Here is a 17466-nt window from a genome sequence, read left to right on the forward strand (position 1 = left end):
CACTCAATGCGTGGCTCTGGCATCGTGGAGGGAGATGCTGCATCCTTGTGGACCGAGGGGAGGAGACTGAGAGGGAATGCCAGGAAGTGGGAGGCGGGTTCAGCAGAGAGCATTTTGGAGCAGTGGTGAGAGAATTTGCTGACTCCAGGACCCAGAGGCAGACATTTTGACCTGGGGGAGGTTTTGGAGGTCGCCCCATCCAGTGCTTTTCAAACTGCTGGAACAGCCCCTGGCTTTGGGGCTTGAGGGAACCCCAGGGAGGGGAAGGGTCACCCTGTGCAGTTCTGCTTCGTGAAACTTCTGTTTTACCTGCTGGGATTATGTTTGAGAAATAGGTTCTGCTGCTAAAACTTAAGAAAAAAAAATTGAAGCGCGCTGAGTTGAAGCTACTGATTAAATTATTAGATAGTAGTGGAATCCCTATTTTATAGGTGAGGAAGCAAGAACAGGGACTTCTGAGGTTACACAATGTACAATGGTAGATCCCAGCTTTTCTGGCTCCTGTCTAGTGCCACGTGGGCTCTAGAAGTTGAGGGAGATTACAGAGTAACTGAGATTTCCAGAGTTCTGGTTGAAGGATAGGTGAGACTGTTCGTACCAAATCTAGGACCTGCTGTTTTTTAGAAGGCTGTAGTTAACTGCAAAGGTTGAGATGCTCTTGAATTAGATAGGAAATGTAGACTGCGTCTTTGAAGGATGAAGTCTTTGCCTTCTCTAAAATTGATTTTTTTGGTATATGTATATATTTTTTGAAATACAGTCAGTTTACAATTTGTCAATTTCTGGTGTACAACAGTACTTCATATATGTATTTGAATGTATATATATTTGTTTTCATTCTTTTTCACCATAAGTTACTACAAGATATTGAATATGGTTCCCTGTGCTATACAGCATGATCTTGTTTATCTATTCTATGTATATTAGTATCTGCAAATCTCAAACTCCCAATTTATCCCTTCCCACCCCCTTCCTCAACGGTAACCGTAAGTTTGTTTTCTGTGTCTGTGAGTCTGTTCGATTATTTTTTTAGTACATTAAATTCAAGGTAGAATATGGGGCCAAAATCAAAATACAGAATTGAAAAATGGCAGTTAAAATGTCATTATGTGGATACTTATTTCCCTTAATTTGATATACCAACTATTTTGAAAGTGAGCCGAAAATTTTTCTCTTATGCTTTGATGTGGTACAAATTTTAATGTTTACAATGGTTTTCTTTATTTTGTTCAAAAAAAACTTGCCAATGGTTTTAATTCTTTGTTTTGTTCAAAAATTGGCTTCTTAATTTCATAATGAATATTAAGTGAAATATTCTGTGTTTTAAAAGAACTTACATGATTTTCAGACTGGCTAATGTCCTTATACTAGGATCCTGATCGTTTGAGCTGAATCTGTTTGCTGGTTCTTAATCTAGTTTCATTAGCTAGAACTGTTGCGAGACAAGGCCCCACGGGGAGGACAGAGTTAGCTCAGTAATTTGGCTCATTCATCCGTGTCTGTAACACAACTGTTTTCATTCCTGATGTTGCAGTTGAACTAGATCGAAAGCAAATAATTTTCACCTCCTTTCGAGAACGTCTGTCTCCCGTCACTCTGAAGTCTTTTTTTGCATGTCTGTTTTCTTCTAGGTGAGGAATTTTAAATTGGAACAGGAGCAAGAAAAAAACAAAATTTTGTCAGAAGCGCTGGAGACGCTAGCCACGGAACACCATGAACTAGAGCAGTCCCTGGTTAAAGGCTCCCCACCTGTCAGCATCCTTAGTGAGGAAGAGTTCTATGATGCACTGTCAGGTAATTCTGGAACCCTGACATCTGGGTTGTTGGCAATTTAAAGTTGACCATCTCAACATCACCTTGAGTTTCCTGGAGTCAACAGATGGAAATGTATTGCTGCAGCTCCCCAGCCTGGTAGTCCCCCAGACTACCTAGTTTTTGTGTGATGCTGTCAAGGCAGGAGCCTGAAACTTGGGAATGAAAGTCAGCACTGAGTCTGCCTTGATTGACAGCATGTGCTGTGCTAGGGCCGGAGTGCTGTTCCAATGGCACGAATTTGGTTTATTCCTTGATTTGAATTTGGTTTGTTCCTTGATTTGATGGCTGTTAACTACCTCCTAGTGCCGGGTGCCCTCTTCTTGAATAGACATTTGACAGCTCCTGTTGTCTTTCTGCTTCAGTCATATTTTAACATTTATTGCTACAGTCAGCTTCTCTAGGAGGAGGAGATAAAAAGAACCGTAGTCCCTAGGTTAGGATGACATTAAAATTTCATCTTGGGTGTCAGTTCAGATTGGTTTGCAATAGCTGCTGTTTTATCGACTGCTGTGTTGAGAAGGATCCCAAGGCCGAGGCTGAGTGCTGCTCTGTGTTTGCAGACAGTCACATCAGTGCAATCTCTGGCCCAGAGTCCTTCAGTGGCTCTTCACTGCACCCAGAGTGAAATCCAGACTCCCAGATTAACGGGCTGTCAGGACTCTTGACATGACCCACGCCCTGGGTGTCTGTTCATACAGCCTCGTCCTTTGTCCCTTCACTTATAGGCTCTCGCCCACCGGCTTCCTCCAGTCCTCACGGTGCGGCAGAGACAGCAGGCTGTTAGGTATGGAGGCAGGAGGGGAGGCCGAACCACTATGCAAAACCAGGTTTCATTTAAAGTAAATTTTTTCAGACCAATAGATTAAATCAGGCCTGTTCTGATACGTAAAAGATATGAAAAAAAGATCGTTTTAAGATATTTCTCTTAAGATATATCTGAATTATTTTTACTAAATGCTTTATCTGCCTTTTGATAGTTGGTTACAACTTGGGTTACTTGCTTTAAAATTAAGTCTGTGTGACTTCCTGTTTTCTCTTTAAATTTCTTCAAATAATCAGGATCAATAAAAATCTGATACAGTGGGTGAGATGAACCTTGTTACAAGCCTACAGTGTAGTGTATTTTTTCCAGCCCCATGGGATCTCTTGATTATTTAAACTTTTCCCAGTATGCTCGAAGACTTAAGATTTCATAAAATCCCATAAAGCACATAAATTTCTTTCTCGCAATTGGGTTGAATTCCATTGTGTTACATGATTAAAAGGAGCTAAATCTAATAAAGCATCACATTTTGTCTTCATTATATGTGTATTTAAGGAATGAAATGTCTGTCTAGTGAAATTTCTGGTATTACTGCCTGTAAGTGAGCATTTCCTGGGGAAAGGGCTAAATGTTCGTGCGTGTCAAAGCAAAAGATTTAATAAGAAACTGGAGGCTAGTTCTGTGGAAAAATTCCATTCTTCCAGCAAATAAATACAGAAATATGTTGAAGGCGCCCCTTTAGGGAGGAATTCAGCAGTTCCTTCTGTGTGTTCCTACCAGCTTTCTGCCCTTTCCATTTCAACTTCCCTTGATACTACCCTCTCCTACCAAAGTTCTCAAACATCTCTAAACTGTCTCCTCTCCTGGGTAGCCTTTCCTGACTCCCCTGGGCAGAATGAATCATTTCTTCTGTGTTGCTTCCGTTTACACCTCTTTCATAGCCCTTCTGTTGCATTGTGCTTGTCTCTTGGTGATGGTAGAGACCGTATCAATTTATATCCTTGAGGTACTTAGCACAGAATCAGAGTTGCTGTCTCAGTGTTTGTTGAATGAAGGTTGTTGAACAAATGTCATTGATACTTCTGTCCTCCCTAGAAATATATTGATATTCAATAGAGAACACAAAAGAATCAGTAACCCTCGGTAATTTCATACAGTCTGCACACACCACTCTGGATGCTTTGTGAGAGGGAGGGCTGGGTGACAGGAGTGAGCTGGGATGAGATGTTATTAAAAAATTTGTTCTCGAGGAATTTACAGTCAAGTTGGAGCTATGAGACTTAGAGAGAGAGGAAATGAAAAAGTGGCTAAGGGGGAGAATATTAAAGGTGCTTGACTTTATGAAACTCTAGTAATTTCCTAAGACATTGTTTTTGAAATGTTACCAGTTAAATAACTTCATGGCTGTTATTCTTTACTATTGGTCTGAGAGAGCAGTTTCATGAAAATTCCTCCTGCCTTTTGAATTTTAAAACTTCACGATGTATTGTTTTCCTTACTGTCTGTTCATTTTCCTTTTTAGAAACATTTTGAAATCAATTGTTCACAAAAAGCTTTCTTGCTAGGTTTTCCTCTTAATGCTATTTTGGTCAAAATGTGCATGAATAATGCATACAATCCAATAGTATAGATTGGCAAAACCCGTAGAAAGTTACATCACGAAATTGAGGCCCGTTTTAGCCTCTCTCTGCAGTTGCAAGGTTAGGCGCTCGTGTCTTTCTAAATCAAAACTTTCAGGACAGAAAGTGTGATATAACGACTTTGGTTTGTCTGGAGGAGAATAACGTAGGAAGTTATGACCCACGTGAAATAAAGTTGAAGCTGATAAATGCAAATGGTAACAGTTGAGAAAAGTAATGACATCTCTGCTGCCCGTTCACAAAAAGAAAACTTAGGGTGTGACCAAGGCGGTGAGAGTTACGCAGAAGAGCGCTGTGGCCTTTTAGTAAAAGGAGACTGTGTCCTCTGTTCTTTGTGTCCCCAAGGCTGGTGTCCCCTCCTCCAGGTTAGTTTTGAAATGCCTGTACGTTTCTTACCTGGGCCTTTTTTTGTGAGTCTTTCCTTTCGTCTGGACCTGCTTAGTGCTTGGAGATCCCACTCACCTTTGTTTTCTTCTCGTCTTTTTCAGGGAGGGGTCAGCAATTTGCCATACTCCTTTGTTGTTGCCTTTTTTTTTGTTGTTACATAACTTTCTGTATATTTCTTCCTTACCTTCTCGTAAACCCTGCATTTCCCTTAAGGACAGAGACCTTTTTGTATGAACTTCTGTGTTTTTTCTTTTGTCCAGGACAGGACAGGTTAATTGGTTGATGTGATGTACAGCTAATTAAGTACCACCGAATTTGAGTGTTCTTAAACACCTGTGTATAATATGGTACAGCATTCTGGAGAACATCTAAGTAGTGGCGCCAGCTTTTAATCTTGTTTTGCGCTGATAGCATTAAAAAAAAATTTACCTAGCGGCTTAACTTAGTGTGTGTGTTTGTTGTAGGCAAATACTAGTGAATGTAATTTATCCTTTAGGTTTGAGGTTGATCTTCTGGACCTGTCTCCACTTTCTAAAGGGTTTTTATGGACTAAATTAACATCTTCATTAAATACCTATTGTCAGACCAAGTGCATTTTGTACTGTCCTTAGCGTTGAGAGCCTTTCGTTAACCAGACGCACTGACCAAGTGCCTACTGTGTGGCAGGTGTCCTTAGACCCGGCAGTACCAAGGAAGTGAGATCCAGCCTGTGAATCAGACTAATGCAGGGAAGGATGGGTGCATCCTTCCTCCCAGGAGCATACCCCAGAGTTGGCCTTTACAGTCTTAGACACCCCACGGCACACCCACTAGCCTCCTGTCTTTCAATCGGTTCTCGCAGAAGCTCTGTTCCCAGCATCTCTTTGACCATCCATGACATCCGCTTCATGTTTTCGCCGTTCCTCCCTCCACACGTGTTACCAGGCTTGGGGATTGCCTGGGCTGTCACACAGTCACCCCCACCCTTCTGTCCCTGCGCTGCATTCTTCCCCCCCGTCCCAGGCCTCAAATGACCAGGTGAGGCTGCATACAAATGTCTTTCCTGTTGCTTTGGCCATGGCTGAGACCTTCAGCTGTTCCCACAAACACTTTGTATAAACATGTGTTCACTTGTGTGTCTTCCACTAGACTGGACTTTGAATATACGGAGGACACCAATCATATCTCATTAAATTTGTCTACACTGTTTTGACAGTTAGCCCTTTACCTCGTATTTGGTAAAGTGTTGATTTATTAAACTGAAGTCATGTGAAAATTGTTTGTTTTGTAGCTATGGATTATTGTGTTACTGGTCCTTAGTTGTAGAATTCTTTGTAGAGTGAATGCATAGGTGACCTTCTTGAAAAATTTAAGGCAAAACAAATTGTGAAGCACTCTGGATTTTAGTAGATACAAGATTTCCAGTAGCCTGCACACAGTGGTTTGAATAATTCTTCATCTGCAATTACATGTGCAGATCTTGCAAGTTGTGGAAAACATAGTAGATTTAGTTGCTTGGGGACAAGCCAGTACTTTTAAGAAACTGTCACAATCAACACTGTACCATTTGGCTGATTTTGACCTTGGACATCATTCAGGGAGGATGTATCTAGAATGTCTCCGACTTGTTGCTTGCTGCCAAGATTTCTGCTTCGTGCTTTCGCCGCTTCCTCGGTACATTATTGCAGCAGTCTCTTGGCAGCCCCTTCTGGACTCACCCTGGTTTTCTGTTTGTTTTCAGTATGGTAGGTTTTGTTTATTTTCCTTGTGTTCTTCATATTTACTGTGTTATTTTTGAGTTTATGAAATTATACCTTAACGCTAAATAAAAATTTGGTTCTGATATTTTAAGCTTGGGTTACTTTGGACAGTCTTAGAACATGCCTAGTTCTTGGGAAACCATAAACAATGAAGGTACTAGGTCGAGTGTGTGTGCTTCCTGACCATTTCCTGTTACCTTAAGTAACGGGGAGGGGTTATTTGGACACTGTCCATGGTTCTTCCACATCTTGCTCCTTTGTACTATTTGTTCTCAAGCTAGTTTTCAAAGGTCATGTCAAAAAAAAAAAAAGTTTATCAGCGTAACATAAGAATTGTTGACATGTTTCTATTGTTTACTTCATGACCTCTTCCTTCAGCTTTTTGATAGGAAAACTCAAAGTAGGATAGAGGTAATGGTCCTCTCTCTAAAATTTTTTTTAAAAACCACTTTATTAAGATATGACTGATATAACACAAGCTGTACACATACAACTTACGCAACTTGAGTAAAGTTTTAAAGCCACGTTAACCCAGTCACAGCCATTGGCTTCCATGCTGTTTGATTGAAAGGAGATTATGTTCAACCTGAAATGTGTTCAAAATAATTTTAAGTACCAACGTGGACAGAGGTTTAAAGATCTGGGCCACCAGAGATTTGTGAACAAACTGTCTATTAATACTACTGTTTTAATGGAGAAATTTATCAGGCAGAGATTGTGTCTGCCTTAAATGTTTGTACATAGACTAGAGCATTTAATCTTGTAAAATACAGTCTTTTTCAGAATGTTATTCTGACACTTTTTGTATAAAAGATAATTATGAATTAAACCACCTGAACCCTTTTTGGAAATAGATGAGAATGAACAAACCCACGAATAAATACAAACTAAGCATGTCATTTCCCGCCATCACATAGGACTATACTGGTTTTCCTAACCTACTCACTAAAGTTCACTGAATAATGCAAGGCTGTTTGATAAATCCCTCACTCTGCTTTTCAGGGATGAATTGAAGTATCCTGAAAATTTGGGGTGGCTTTACTTAGTACAAAACACATGCTTAGAAGAGGAGAATGCAGTGGAAAGATGCAAGGCTAGATTTGTCTGAAATCTAGCTATAGATATTGTTAAAATTTCTGCTCCTGCATTTAAAAATACATCTGTACAAAAATCACCCAGTTTTGCTCTAGGTCTGTGTGGCTTTCTTCCAGCATTGGCGTTGAGGTCAGAGATGACAGGGCCGGAATGTAGTTCATGCATCCAGTGTGGTCAGGCTTTGGCTTTGGCTTGACAGGTTTTTGTTTGCTTGTTTGTTTGGGTTTTCTTTCTTTTGGTTTTGGTTTTACTGTGGTCAAATATACATAACATATTAACCATTTTTAAGCATGCAGTTCTGTGCCATTAAGTAAGTACATTATTGTCCAACCAGCACCGCCATCCATTGCCAGATCTTTTTCATCATCTCAAAATGAAACTCTGTACCCATTAAACGGTAACCCTCCCCTCTCCCCACCCCACCCCTCCTTGTGTGTTTAAAGCATGTACAGTACTCTTACGTTACCGTAACCACCATATGTGAGGCCTTAATAAGCACACGTTTTCAGATGCTTTATGCTTTCCACTAAGACATCAATGTGTTGCCTGGTAACACTGAATGATAGGTAAGCTCTGGCCTATTTGATATTTATCTGTGTGGGCAAAATTGAAATACCTGTCATTTTAAGATGGAATCACCTCAGAGGCGCTGAGATCTATCACTTGAAAATTACTTTTATGGGCAGGTTTCACCTTAATGAGTAAGCCTCCGCAGCGACTAGGGCCTCTTTGGTACTTAGGTAAACATGTTTGAATTTAAATATACCTGGATGCATGGGTCTCCAAGTGAAATGATGCTCTGCTGGAGTAGGTTCATGTGACTAATGCTTTGAAGGCGTAGACGTTAAGGATGGCTCCCTATTGCTAACAAAAGAAGTCCAAACTATGTCTCACTGTATACATATTGAACATCTCTGTGTTCATAGTATTAGACGTAACTGAGCTTTTGTTCTTAAGCAATGAGTTAGTCTTTATCTCGGGGACACTCTGAATCATGTAATTGATCACATTTCCTTCTTTGCCTCTGAAGCTAGAACACTCAGAGGTAAGTTAATGATTTGCCTTTAGCAGGTAAAGAACCTCGTGGCATGTATTGGGATACTGCCTCATTCCTGGCTTCATTTTGTACTTTGACCCACCACCTGCCTTTGATCTTTACCCATCCCACCCAGTCAGCTTCATGACTGATTCACAGCTTCATTTCCACCCCGCTGTCCTGTCACCCCTCCTTGCTCGCATCTTCCACTCCCATCTTAATAAATGCTTCAGTGCTCTCTGCATTGGGTCATGCTGTCCCCACTGTTCCTCTGTTGTAACTCTCTTCCACCCCCAGTTCTTACTCCTTGTCGACTTAACTCAGCTCAGTCGTCAGTCACAATCACCTCCGGACACCTGGCCCCTCACTCTGTGAAGTTGGCTATTCCCTCCTCTGTGGTCCACTGTCTCCATTCAGACTTCTGTTATTGCCCCTAGAAAACTTCACTGAACTCTTGTGTTCACAGAACGATCTACTTCTGCTAGTCCACGGGCAGGGACCAAATCTTAATGTTCTTTGAATTCCGCCATGACTTGCACAAGATAAATGAGGGGAAGAATGCAGTAGTGTCAGATGTAGTGAAATGAGTCATGATAAAAATGTTTTAAATGGCCATTAGACTTCGCAGTGTGGAGGTAATTGGTGATCTTTGTCAGAGCCCTTAAGGGGAAGGGTCAGAATAGCTTGATTATATTAGAGGGAAGCAGGCTGGGACCAGGGTAGAGAGTAGGGAGGACGCGGGGGAAGGGGAGAGGTGGAGGAGCAGGGAGAGACAGACTAGGAGAGGGGAGAGTCCAGCTGCTGCTGGGCGGGAGAGGGAGGGGAACCATAAGAGTCTGTACTGCCACCTGCTAGTGTGTCCCTCGCGGTGAGCACAGTGGTCCCGTGATTGGGATGAAGGTATAGGTCTTCAGCTTGTGTTCAGTAAGTTGAAATTTTGTTTTGAGTAAAGTCTTTGCTTCATAGAAGCTCTTCCTGCCTTACCTTGTTTGGTGTTTACTGTATATCTGCTTTTTGTTAAGAATTTGCTTTTGAGGTGGATACGTCCCTATCTTATGATTGGCATCCCTTAAATAGCAGACACAGCATCCTGTACAGAGGGATGTTTAATGAATGCTTGAGGTTTTTCACTTCAGTGCTTTTTGGTTTTTCTTGACATCTAAATTATAAAGTAATAATGCATCTTGAATAATACTAACCAGTACAGATGAAAGTATTTTGACTCTTTAAATCTCTTAATTTTTTCATACGAAGTAAGTTTGAAAATGTAGAAGTGAAAAACCACCCCGTCTGCCGCCCAGGACCACCCTCACCGTCTTTGAGTCGAGTTTTGCTCACGCTGCTCCAGACAGCTCTTCGCTCACCTGCACCTGAGCACCATTTTCATTGTTCTGAGGTTTACCTGTAGGACCCCTGTAAGCAGATCAGGTAGAGGCTCCCAAAGAAAGAGAACCAGGCATGGTATTCTTGACGTAAGAGAGGTCATTTTTGGCCTAAGCCGTTTTGTGATCTAGGCCTGGTCACAATGCTTGTTGCCCCTAAACTAGGTCTCAGTAATGAATGATCTTAAGGGAACAAAATAATGCAGAAATAAGCAGGACTGTTACCAAAGGTAATAAATTGGTTGTAAAGACTCCCAGTGGTAACGATTAGCCTGAAGCACTTTCTTGACGGGGGTGTGGTAGGCATTTACAGAATTCAAACCCTCTTTGGGCGCTTAACCACCTGATGGTCAGCTGGGACCTAAGGAATGATGATGTTGACCTTTTCTGACCCTCATGACTTCAGTCAACTAAAGCTTCGACTCTTCCACCCTTTGCCCCAATTCTACATTGAATTTTCCTCTGCTCAAACTCCTCTGTGAATATGCACATCCCTTTAGCTTCAAACTTCCCTAATTTTGCCTTTCAGGGAGACACTGCTTGGGGGAAATCCCCGGTGTTCTCCTTACTTGGTGCAAGTAATAAATCCTTCCTTCTCCTGCTCCTTGGCTGGGTTGTGTCTTTTTGCTCGACACCCACCAAGAGGCAAACCCAGTTTTCAGGTAACACCATCTCTCCTGTACCCTTTCCTGATACGCATTTGCCTCCCCCCACAAGTAGCCTGTTCCCCTCTTTGCCTCGCTGAGCCCTCGACCCGCTTCTGTCATTTTACTTCTCTGTTTACCTGAACCAGACTGATCTTTCTTTAAGGTAGAGTGAAATTATTTTTTTTGCTTGTATTTTAGAGTTGTAAAATGGTATTCTCATCTTTTTTGTCTTAGCATTATTTTAAAAGCAGTTTTCTATTTTACAAAATTGTTTTTCTTAGTATAATTTTAACAGGTGTTTGTTTCATCTAATGGGTGACCGTTAGCTATTCAGGTTGTCTTCACTTTTTTTCAGTAAAATATTGTCACTGCCTCCCAGAATTGACAGTGAAAAATAAATATTGCTTAAAATTTGTTAAAATATCTGTTTCTCCGCTATAAGGTATGTGACAGAACAAAGCTATATTTTCAATTCTGGCAAAGTTGTATTTGCAGAAAATAAAAATAACTTCACTAGTATTGAGTATATTCTGCAAGTAATGTAACACCATTCAGAGGATCCAAAGTTCAAGGTGTGCTGTCCAGCCTGCAGTTGGGCTTGTCCAGCAGTGGTTACCAGTCAACCTAATGTGATGAAAATAAGGGTCCATGATTTGGGCCAAATTATAGAATGCAGTAGGGGGAAGAGAAAGTGTTAAAATTTTTTTATTTTCTGAACATTTTAGCTATAATACATACTAAGCAGGTGGCCTAAAAATTATTTAAGGAAATTTACTTGAATATGTGTAAGAGTTCTTCCCTAGAGCAGAGGAGAGTTGAGTGTATAGTCATCTGCTTAAGGAAAGTTAGATGTTACCTTGAATTTGCATTTTAATAAAAACTTAGGCACCATTTAAAGTTTTCTGGAGATTGAATGGCTGTTGCTTTGAGCTGAAACAGAGCATTAAACAAGGAGTCAGGAAACCCAACTCACAAACCATGGGACCATCAGCATACTTGTCCACCCCTAGTCCTTCCTCATCATTACCAAAGCACCCTGGAGATGCTGGGAGGAGATGAGGATGTGAGTGTGCCTGAAAACTGTAATGTAGTGTGCAAAAATAAGTTGTCTTATTATTCCCAAACAAGCAGATGGCTCCAAGCTGAGTACACAGCCAACGGGGAATGTGGCATTTCTACCCTAAAAATGCCTGCCTGATAACTAGATTTTATATGCCCACTTCGGGCTTTAGCTCTTGAGGATTTAAATAATATAATACCAGAAGAAGTGTTTTCTAAAGTATTTAAGAATTACCCTTGCTTTTGTGTCTATAGTAGTGGATATAACTTACACTCTTCCCAAGTACAGTCACTGCTGCTTTTTTCTTATACATGAATTTTTAAAGTTGAATGTTTGTTTGTTTGTTTTAAGTTATGCCTCTTCTAAGATGCTTTGAGAGGGAAGATAAAAACAAATTTGGGGAGGGGAATACTGAATATAATTTCTTGCAGAATTGGATAATCTTTGGAAGTCTCTTTTAATGTATAAAATCTGTTCAGTTCTAAGTTTGTATAATCCTATATCTGTTTCCACTTTAGCCTTATTGGGTACAGGTTCTCTGAAATCCCTGAGAAGGTAGTTAACGGATGGATTGTTGAAGGACAAAGTAGGCTGCTTAGGTTTCAAGGCCTGATGCATTAAGGGAGATATCCATTGTTACCGGAGCCTCGCACCAAAGTTCAGTTCATTGACCGTGAACATGCTCTGCCACAGATTCCGAGTCCGAACGGACCCTGAGTAGATTGGAAGCTGTGACCGCACACTCCTTTGAAGAGGAAAGAGAACACCTGAGCAGCGGAAAGCACAGAATGTCCGAAGGAAAAGACTGTGGTGGTGGAGATGCTCTCTCCAATGGCATCAAAAAACACAGGTGGGATAGCCTTTCACAGTGATCGTTGCTGCCTTTTTATTATCACGCACGTTTGGGTTTGTAAAGAAAAGTATGCCTTCTCTTTGTCTTTGTTTTTTCTCTCTGTTGGCTATTTTTATTGCTCTGTCACCTCAAGGAAAGGATTTGGCTTCAGTACTTTGTCCATTTAAGAGAAGAACATCAACTGTAACTGTAGGAACTAAGCACAGAGCTTCGTTTTTAGCAACCATGGTTTTAGGAGGGCATACATTCTCTAGCTGGTGACTTAAAGAGGCTCTTCAGGACTCCCTAATGAAACTGATGCTGGGTTCCTTTTTTCAGCATGCATCTTTTATGAGTCTGCCTCCCAGTGCTATTTTAGTTTCTAGTCATTTGATCTCTGTTGGTTTTATTAAGAATGGATGGTAATATTGCTTGCTGCTTGATATAATTTAGTGACATTTAAACAAAGACTTTTATTAAGACCCAGGGTTTGTTGACCATACCCATTTTATACTGTCTAATAACATTAGTATCTTTTTATTCCCTTGAAGATCTAGTCCTAGACATTGTCCCAGATTAATGAGACGTAACAGACACTAGAGTTCTCCAGTTTCATACAAGTTTATAGACACAGTGCCATATGTGTGTGCTGGTGTTCATAGAATACTATATTGTATCAAATTATCAATGAAGAATATATCTTGCTGTCATTGAAAACAGTACTTTTGGGATAGAAAGTTATTAACAGTTAATTTCTACAAGGTAGTTTTTTTGGTTTAATATTTATAGATATGTGTAGCTCTAACCCCATTTCTGTACCATGATTCTCAACTGTTCTACTGGAAAAAAATGTACATGTCACTTCTGTTTATGTGTATTTGCCCCTTGTCAACAAAAAATGTTTGTTTTTACTTATTTTGAAAAGATCAGTGAGTTTTAGGTAGCTAATAGCTAAAACCAGAGTTTTCTTTCGTTCGGTTAGAGGGTATCCTCTGAACGTGCTCATAGAAGTTATCTTGTGCTGGAGTGTACCAGTGCAAATGTGTGGCCAGCCGTGAGTGCCTTTCCCAACTCACTTCTGTGGTTACTGTCAGCTGCTTTGGGGTCCAGGGCTTTTTTCCACGCAGGCCATATACCTAACAGAAGACCTGGCAGGTCTCCCAGTCTCTAAAGGGAAGACAGCCTTTACCTATTTAACACATACGTCATGACAGTCCAGTGCGAACACAGGTGAAATCTTTGGAATGTTCAAAGAAGCATAAAATCATCGAAATAATTAAGATATCAGAAGGACCACTGTGCTTAGAGGCGGTCATATCCCGTGGCTGGAGGGGGAGTTCTCTGCTTTTTGGAGCGGAGAAAGGGTCCAGCGCCCTTTTGTGTATGTGCTGTAGTGCATCATAACAGGAGTTATTTTGCATCTGACAAAAAATTACTACTATATTCATATATTCTGTGTTGTCTCTTAATTAGTCAAACCCAGAATTGTACAGATGTGAAGGTTAAGATGGAATTGTTAAAAAAAATGAAGTCAGGACAGGTCACTAAGAAATCAACGAGATAGTGACTTAGCCAAAAAAGTTCAGCTGATAAGTAAGATGTAAACCTGTAAATGTAATAACATGTTCTTCAATTATTCAGAGGAAATATTTACTAAATTATCAGCATCAAATATGTGGGAGAACATAACAATTTCTTACTTTTAAAGATAGCTATTGTAAGAGGTTTTTTTTTTTTAATTTTTTCACCATTGAGTTCTTCTCTAATCAAATAAACAGAGCATATGCCACATACAATTTAAAAGTTTCATTTTAGAATGGGAAAATCAGTATTCAGTGTTATAGGATCCCTCTTGCCTGTGCCCTAAATTGCATTGTAAGTAGTCTGTAATTATAATGGGCAGTTATTAATATTAAGAGTAATTTGAGCTAATAGTAATTTTGATGGTATTTTGGAAAAGCAGGTGTATGTTGCAACTGGGGGATTGGCCTAAAGTGACCGTGAAATTTATTTGTAGTCTTCTATTTTATCTTTAAAAGTCTTGTGAAATTTGTGTTTGACCTTGTCATGTTTGCTTTCTTTAATAATATTGATAAATAATTTACTCACCACTTACTTAAGTTTCCCATAAAATCTTGTCTTTTTCCCTCATGGCCATGTCACCACCTGTTCCAGGATATACACACTTAAATTTAGGAAGGGAGATGGGAAGAATTTGGATTATAAAATTTAAAAGAGAGAAATGCGTATTTTAAAATGGAAAAGGAGAAGGTTTACCAATTTTAGTGCCCATGGAAAATGTTAAATCATGACTTAACTAATTTGCTGTTAAGATAGAACGAGGGTTTTCAGCCATTTTGGTTTTTAGCTATGGAACCATTTGTGCAACAGAAGTTTAGTGTGGAAACTATTAAAATCTCCCCCACCCTCCAAGACTGATGAGGCTTCTGTAGAGGGGACCTCTCCCATCTTCTCCCCAGTCTCCCACTGCAGTTGGAATCACCATACCTACTTCGTTTCCTTATCCAGCGAAAACAGTTAAGCTTTACCTTCTCTAGTAAGTATTACAGAAACAGCAGGGCCCCCCTCGCCCAGCTGTGACACAGTGAACCGTCCACAGGCTGTTTCTGCTCTTCTTTAATGTGTCCGCACGCCGGGTACCTGGGAGAGTTCCTGCTGCATAGGGAACACCCAGTAAAAATGGCCTGTTCTGACTCTGTTTACTCCTTTTCTCCTTAAGAGTGGTGATTCGCTTTGCTCTGAATACAGAACCTCTGGCCTTTTGTTTTCTTTTCCACCCCATTATCGTAGGATGATGTCATGAGGTACAGTTTGAAAAATCTCTGACCCAGAGAATCATACGCTATAAGGCCTATGTCATGTTAATTTAAAGTATGGCAACCAAATTGAGTTTATTTCTGTGAAAAGTGAAACATAGGTATTATGGCTCTTTAATCTATCCTAGGTGATAATTACAAAGATAATTTTTTTAGTTAACAAACTAGGTAATTTAAGTCATCTCTTAAATACAAATTTGGGCTAACTGAACTGAGTCCCCACTCTGAAAATCTTGTGAAAGCTAACTGGAATCTCAAAAAAAGTGGTTTTTCTACCATACTGAAGTTTAGAAAACTTGTACGGTGTCTCTTAATGATTAGGCCTGGGGAAAAGGTTTTTCATTCACTCTGAATTACTGACATGCTGTGTCCTCTGACGGCCAATAATCTTTGGTGTTGTATGTGTCTTTGGGCTTTTAAGTTAGTTGTAGAGAAATATCAACAGAAATCAATAGAATTTTATTTAATACCTAGAACCAAAAATACTGCGGAGAGAGAATATACAAAATAAAGACTCCAATGCACTTTTTCCCCCCCTGGAAAATACGTTGAGTTACTCAGTGGAAGATGAGCCTTTACTATGCTAGTCAGGTTTATATTTACAGGGCTTCTTGTCATTTTGGTTGTCTGTGTTCCATGAGGTCAGTTCTCTACTCTTGGACCTAATTTATTACATTTATTCTGAACTCTCATCTTTCAGCTTTTTAGCAGTTTGACCCGAGTTGTTAAGACTGGTAAAGATACTGATGTTTATCTCATCTGGATTTATAATATAAAAGATAGGAGTGCGGGACAGGTGAGTCAGAATCTGAAATGTTGGGTCCATGTTGTGATTCTATAAATAGTATTCCTGCTCTTAGTAGATTGAAAGGGAAAAATCATACGATCCTTCTAATAAGGAAAAGATAGTGAAATAAAGCAGTCGTTCATGACTAATGTCTTAGCGAGTCACAAGCAGAAGAGAACCTCTTGAATCTGGCTGAAAATTGCAGCAAATAAATACTTGAGATAATAAGACAAGGATGCCTGTCGTTGTCTCTTCTGTTCGACATTGTTTGGAGGTCCTAACCAGAGACACAGTGCACTCCAGAATTTAGAAACAAAACCCTAGACATCTACAGACAAATTATTACAGTTAGTGAGAAAGTGTGGCCAGGTTTTGCTTTTATACAAAATCAGCTAAGTACGTTTCCATGTGCCTTCAACAGACAGAAATTGCAGTTAAAACTGGGGAGTGGGGAGATTCAGTAATTATTAAAAAGTCACTTACCTAGGAATAAATCTTAGCCAAAAAAAATGTGTAATATAAAACTTATTGAAAGACATAAAACTTACCAAGAAGGAAGTCATTGTCTTAAAATATATTTTGCCAACTTGATCTGTAGACTCAATGTATTTTTAATTAAAATTGCAATATCCTTTTCCTTGGAAGTTGGGAAATGGATTCTGAAATACATGTTTAAGCACAGAAAGCTTTGGAGAGCCAAGATACCGTTCAGGAAGTTGGTTGGGGGCGGGAAGGGAAGGCATTTGCCCAACCAAATGTCAAGACTGATTACAAATCTTTAGTGCAGAATTGTCCTACAAGCAAGACTGACCTGAAGAACGGAAGTAAAAGGTCCCGAGACCCACACATACTAGGAAATCTGGTTTGAGTAATCGAGCTAACGTAGCAGATCAGCGAGGGAGAGAGTGGATTGTTAGGTAAATGATGCTGGGACAATCATCTAATACAGGAAAAAAAAAAATTAAAAAGAAAATGGACCCCTATTTAATATACACAAATACAAACTGTAGATGAATAAATAAAACACAAACCAGTGTGGAAGGGAAAACTTCATAAAACTTCTACAAGAGAATATAAAAAATACCTTTGCAGTTTTAAAATACGGAAGGATTTCTTACAACAGAAATGTGATAGGGACTAAGTTTTTATCTCATTCTAATTAATGTACTTGTTCTTGATGTATTTAGTGGAATAAAACCCTTCGATTCTTTCATAAATGTGGCTAAGAATCTCAAAGGTTTAGTTTACTGAAATCATAGGTTAGGGTTCCAGACAATCTTAGTTTACCCTTTATTTATCCTTCATTTCTGCTTTAGAACTGAATTATTAGGTAACCAGATAACAGCTGTTTTCTGTATATGAAGAATGTACTGACAAATTGAAGTCAGAAAGGTTGAAAACTAAGCTAAGACAGTATCTTCTAAGAAGTAAAACTATATTAAGAAA

General features: G+C 39.7%; 1 protein-coding gene across 6 annotated transcripts in view; it reads left to right on the forward strand.

The window, feature by feature from the left end:
* OSBPL1A (oxysterol binding protein like 1A) overlaps nucleotides 1–17466 on the forward strand; it is a 154622-nt gene that overhangs the window by 91966 nt on the left and 45190 nt on the right. For 5 of the 6 annotated variants that reach the window (XM_031439047.2, XM_031439046.2, XM_031439049.2 and 2 more), the window contains 2 exons: nucleotides 1632–1794; nucleotides 12258–12414. In XM_031439047.2, coding sequence (XP_031294907.1) covers nucleotides 1632–1794; nucleotides 12258–12414 — 320 coding nt within the window. The remainder of the gene's footprint in view (nucleotides 1–1631; nucleotides 1795–12257; nucleotides 12415–17466) is intronic. The other variant, XM_031439052.2, reaches the window with a different exon arrangement.

This window comes from Camelus dromedarius, chromosome 32 (genome assembly GCF_036321535.1).
Source record: "Camelus dromedarius isolate mCamDro1 chromosome 32, mCamDro1.pat, whole genome shotgun sequence".
Lineage (NCBI taxonomy): Eukaryota > Metazoa > Chordata > Mammalia > Artiodactyla > Camelidae > Camelus > Camelus dromedarius.